Source organism: Aquarana catesbeiana, linkage group LG04 (genome assembly GCF_042186555.1).
Source record: "Aquarana catesbeiana isolate 2022-GZ linkage group LG04, ASM4218655v1, whole genome shotgun sequence".
NCBI lineage: Eukaryota > Metazoa > Chordata > Amphibia > Anura > Ranidae > Aquarana > Aquarana catesbeiana.
The window spans coordinates 160443423-160449249 of record NC_133327.1 but is presented as its reverse complement, the minus strand read 5'-3'; the positions used below and the strand labels follow the sequence as shown (position 1 = coordinate 160449249).

At 38.7% G+C, this 5827-nt stretch overlaps 1 protein-coding gene across 1 annotated transcript in view; it reads left to right on the top strand.

Moving 5' to 3' along the window:
- LOC141139602 (zinc finger protein ZIC 4-like) overlaps positions 1–5327 on the top strand; it is a 9482-nt gene extending 4155 nt beyond the window's left edge. The window contains exon 2 of the mRNA XM_073625898.1: positions 4116–5327. Coding sequence (XP_073481999.1) covers positions 4116–4552 — 437 coding nt within the window. The 3' untranslated portion in view covers positions 4553–5327. The remainder of the gene's footprint in view (positions 1–4115) is intronic.
- Positions 5328–5827: the final 500 nt, after the last annotated feature.

Sequence of the window (5827 nt, the reverse complement as noted above, 5' to 3'; positions counted from 1 at the left end):
TATATATATATATATATATATATATATATATATATATATATATATATATATATATATATTAATATTATATAATTATATATGTATATTTATATATGACCATACCTCTATGAAGGTATTACAATATATGATTATGTACATTTAGGTATGATCATATCACTATAAAAAGATATTGAAATACATATATATATATATATATATATATATATATATATATATATATATATATATAATCACATCTCCATAAAGCTATTACAAACTATGACTGTGTACATATATGTATGATCACATCTCTGAACATTAATTACAAGTTATTTCTTTCTCTGACATAGCGATGAATCCCTCTGAGTGAAGTTGAAGGAATGTTTTCCTTTGAACTTATTTGCTTGTTTTTACTCTCTCAAAACTTTTTGCCTTTTAGTAGATCCCAGTCCCTGATCGCTTATTTGTAGCTGCCAAGTGTTTCCTGTTTTCTTATTTGTCTTGCAATCTTCTCTCCCTCAGCATTAGTTATCATTTAATAGCTCTATTGAATAATAAAGCATGCTGACAAGGGGAGCTTAGTATTTACTGCTGGTAAGTGGAATGTCACCAGCACAGACAGCAGTGCTGAATGGGATGGGGTATTTATGGGCAGACACTGTTGTGGCGAGATATTAAAATACTCTTCACAATCTCACACATTAACGTGGATGATTTTCCCATGAGATTCTCAAGTTAGAGCCGGGATATCATTTTATGATATGCTTGACTGGTATTTAAGCAGAGCAGATGGAGATCAGCTCAGCATTTAGCCTGCCAGGGTGTGTAGACTGGAGCTTGGAGCATTATTGTGTGTAGGGATGGGGATGTCACTACACCAGGGCTGTGTGTGTGGGAAATGGCTGCAGCTCAAAATGTACACTCTGAATCATAGGGGAAGCTAGGAGTTATTACACATTGCCAGACACAGCAAAATAAATACATGGAAAAGCCAGGCCTAGCACACAAACAAGCCAAGCAGGCCACGTGTGTTGTAGCAGAGAATAGACTCCATTCACAAAGCACTAGGATAAGGATGCTTATTTTCACAGTGACAGTTGTAGGCTACGTCCAATGAGATCCTAAAATTACAGTCACGTGGCTACAATAAAGATCTTATCATTATGCTGTAGTTTAGAGAATTGAGCCTATTTCAGCTTAGTCAAAAGTCTCTTCTGGCTTCAGATATACAATCAAATTTAGGGAAAAAAATATAAAAATAACACGATACCTTAATCTAATTGTAATATTGAAGGGAGTAAACCCTATAGGGAGATTCTGTCTTTAGTCAATGGTTCTCATCAACTGATTTTTATTGTTGCTTATAGCAACCAGTCAGCTTCCAACTGCCAGTGCAGAAATGACAGTTCTACAAGCTTTGTGATTGGTGGTTATGGACAATAAGGCATCTTTTTGCTAGCACTCTTTGCATACATAATAATCCCTAAAGCATTTAGATAAGTCTCTGTGGGTCCTGTTGGAAGTATATGACAAAATACAGTTTGGGGACCCCAAGTGGATTCTATCCAGATCAGAACTTTTCCTTCTACTTATGCTGAAACTGTCTGTAAATATTCCAGATAGTGTCCATAGAGTCCTAAAGGTTGGCCAGCTAGAGATCCTGGTTTCCCCTTCAATCAGGCAGTGTGGATAGGAGACATTATAAATGTCTCCTGTATTCAGTGGGCCTATAGTAAATCCGTCCCATGTGTAACACCAGAGAAGGTTTAGATACGATTTTCTGCGGAGCTAGTGACCCCTGCATTCGTAATACGGTTATGTGCCTTCCCTCTGAGACTACAGCACAAGTACATCTAATAAAAAGTGATTCTAGGAGCAATGATGATAAATAACCTTTGGTAACTAACCACTCAGCCAGAGACACTGAGCAATGATTTCTGACTGGTTCATAAGGCTTTCAAGACTTTTCGGTTTATTGTATGTATTAAATATTTTAGTATAAATAAAGGTGGTTTTGATCATTTATTACAAATTTAGAACGTCGCAATGATCAGCTTTCAGGAGTGGTTTTAGAAAACGCTTTCCCATGTGGAAGCAAATGGCGAAGAAAGCAGTGATGTGCAGGATGTGTCACCTCCCCAGAAAGACAACTAAACTGGTGAAAGCTGCATTGTGTGTAGTTGCTGTATACTGTCTCTTTACACTATACAGTGCAGTCCACCTGTATGACCACCACACTACAACTTGCTCAAGAAATATTCAAAGCATGGAGCAGGAAACACTGATCTTCTCCATCCACACTGGATTTAAAAACGTCGGTTCCATTGGCAGAGAGAAAAACGCTCAGCGTTTGTATAACCTGGTTGGAGCTTTCTGGCAGAAAAGAATGCTAAAGTTTCCTGATCTGTACATGAACAAGCCCGTTTTTTTCTGCAAAGGAAATTGGCATTTTTTTAAGCCCAGTGTGCATGGAGCCACATCATAGAGCGTTTTTTTGTAGAGTTGCTTCAATCAAAAAGGCAAACCAGAAGGTTTTTTTTTTTCACCTATGCACACTGGTTAAAATCGCTATTTATAAAAAAAAGTTTTGTGTGCTGCCTATAGAAGCAGCTCAATGTTATCCTATGTGTCCATGCACATTCGATTACAGGCATATTTTAAACTCAACTTTTTTTAGAGGCAGGAAAAAAACAAAAAAAAAAACCTTCTGGTTTGCTTTTCTGATAGAGAAAATACAAACTCTCCTAAACTCATCTCTGTACAGAAATGCTCTGTTTTCTTGGCAGTAAAAAACGCTAATATGGAGCATTTTTGTACAAAGTTTAGGAGAGTTTTAAGTTTTTTTCTGCCAGTAAGCTCCAATCAGAAACGCAAACCAGAAGGGGTTTTTTTTTCTGCCTCTAAACATTGAGCTCAAAATATGCCTGTAATTGTGGTAATGTGAATGGACACATAGGGGGTTATTTACAAAAGGCAAATCCACTTTGCACTACAAGTGCACTGCAAGTGCAGTCACTGTAGATCCCAGGAGGAAATGCAAGGAAAATAAAAATCAGCATTTTAGCTTGCACATGATTGGATGATAAAATCAGCAGAGCTTCCCCTCACTTCAGAACTACACCCCAGATTTACAGACTGCATTTCCAAGTGTACTTTCAGTGCACTTGTAGTGCAAAGTGGATTTGCCTTTAGTAAATAACCCCTAGGATAACATTGAGCTGCTTCTACAGGCAGAACAAAAATGGAGCCTATGAGCGTTTTTTTACTGTAAGAGGGACAGAGATTTTTTTTGAGCCCAGTGTGCATGGAGCCACAACTGGCATTTTTTTTAAGCCCAGTGTGCATGGGGCCAAGCAACTGGCATTTTGTTAAGTCCTTTTTTTTTTTCGTCAATGGAACTGGCAGTTTTTAAGCCCAGTGTGCATGGAGCACCTTTGTATAAAAAACGCTCTATATGAGCGTTTTGTTTTGCTTTTGCCAAAGGAACTGGCATTTTTTAAGCCCAGTGTCAGGATTCAGCTGCTTCTACAGACAAAACACAAAACTCCTGTAGAAGCAATGTTTTTGTTTTTTTTTTAAGCCAATGTGCATGTCTTGTCTCTGAGCAGAAAGTCATTTGGAAAGAATAACTGGGTAATATTTACTAAATCCGGAGGAGAAAAAAAGAGGCACACGGCTGGATTTGGTTCTATAGACTGACCAGAAGGCAGATTTCATTTTCATATAAAATGCAACCTGATTGCTATTAGCAACAGCTCTTGTCTTGTGCTGAGGGTCTTCTTCTGGCATTATAATGATCTTGTGCTCATTGAAGTATGTAGTGTCTGTTATAATCACAATTGTTGGTAGTACATGCTGATATCATATCATATCTGCTAATTGCGTCATACTTCTAATGAAATACGAGGCAATGGACGAATATAACCGTTATCTGTGTGTGTGTATGTATACAATACAATTGCATCAGCATATCTTTTTTTTCTGAAGATTGACTAAAAGTGTCTGAACAATGTAGCGACCTAGGAAATTGATGATGAATAAAGGAAGAGTAAGATGATGATTGTTTCTATGGCTGTTGTAAGATGATTGAGATTCTTGAAATTCTTACGTGCTGTGCTTTGTTTTTGTTTTTTTAGGGGAAAAACCCTTTAAGTGCGAGTTTGAAGGCTGCGACAGACGCTTTGCCAATAGCAGCGACAGAAAGAAACATTCCCACGTCCACACCAGCGACAAACCGTATAACTGTAAAGTGAGAGGCTGCGACAAATCGTACACACATCCCAGCTCTTTGAGGAAACATATGAAAGTCCACTGCAAATCTCCACCTCCCAGCTCAGGCTATGAATCCTCCATCCCTTCCCTTGTGTCCCCTTCTTCTGATTCAGGACAAGACCCTGCAGCCACCTCTTCTCACACTGATCGCCTGTCCTCCTCCTCCCAGGCCAATCTGAGTGAATGGTATGTGTGCCAAGGCTCAGGGGCAAGTGGCATCCCTACCCCCCCTAGCCACACTCCTTCACCTGAGCATCGAAAGGCTTCCTACAACAACTGTGACTCTAGGCCGAATTACTAGAACTCCTCTCATCCCAGTGCAGTTTGCTTGGGGTAATGAGAAATCCTGTTTTCTAATGACTGGAGAGATCGCCCTTGTATGTGCCTGTTATGGAGTAGGGAGTGGGCTAATGAATGGGACTGGTGGCTAGCATCAATGCACGTGGGACGTGAACACAAATTCAAAGCTATATATGTGTGTGAGTGTCTCTTGGAAGTGGACAAATAAAATTCTACCCATCCTGTGTTTAATCAGAAAGCACACTATTGAGAATTTACTGCCCTGTTTGATTACTGATCACCCTTCAGGATCAACCTTATCAATGAGCCAACGTCATTTAATTATTGAGGGTTCCCAACCTCTGCCCACTGGTGTCTGCCATGGTCCCTCCCACGGTGTTCTCAGATCTTTGTTAGCTGCAGTGCTAGTGCTTTTCTAAACTTGTCATTCTTTTGTTACTGCTTTGTATAAAAAGAACAACAAAAGTATTTTATTAGTTGTCATGGTCAGTCAAATGTATATACAGAGCGATCAGATGGCTCCAGGCTGGTGTATATATTTCTTTTTTTTTTTTTTTTTTTTTTTTGAATGGAAAAGGGACCAAACCTGGCCGCATGGACTGTTGTATAGAAGGTGTAATTATTTTATTATAAAAAATGTTCACAGTGATGTGCAAAAATCGGTATTGTACAGACAGAGTATCAGACATGTTTGTGACGTCTTGCTGGGTTTTCAAAATAGGGGCGACTTACAAGAACATATTCCATGTACTGTAAAATAAACATTTTTTGTACCAAGGAAATCTGAATTGCTGCTTTCTCTTAAGTCAGACTGTGGTATACTATGCACTGTGGTATAATATGTGGTATATTATTGGGGCTCACACTCTGGTATTCTAGATACTGTGCTATACTATACGCTGTGCTATACTATGCACTGTGGTATACTATGTGGTATATTATTGGGGCTCACACTCTGGTATACTAGATACTGTGCTATACTGTACACTGTGCTATACTATGCCTTGTGGTATACTATGTGGTATATTATTGGGGCTCACACTCTGGTATTCTATATACTGTGCTATACTATACACTGTGCTATACTATGCACTGTGGTATACAATGCACTGTGGTATAATATGTGGTATATTATTGGGGCTCACACTCTGGTATACTAGATACTGTGCTATACTGTACACTGTGCTATACTATGCACTGTGATATACTATGTGGTATATTATTGGGGCTCACACTCTGGTATACTAGATATTGTGCTATACTGTACCCTGTGCTA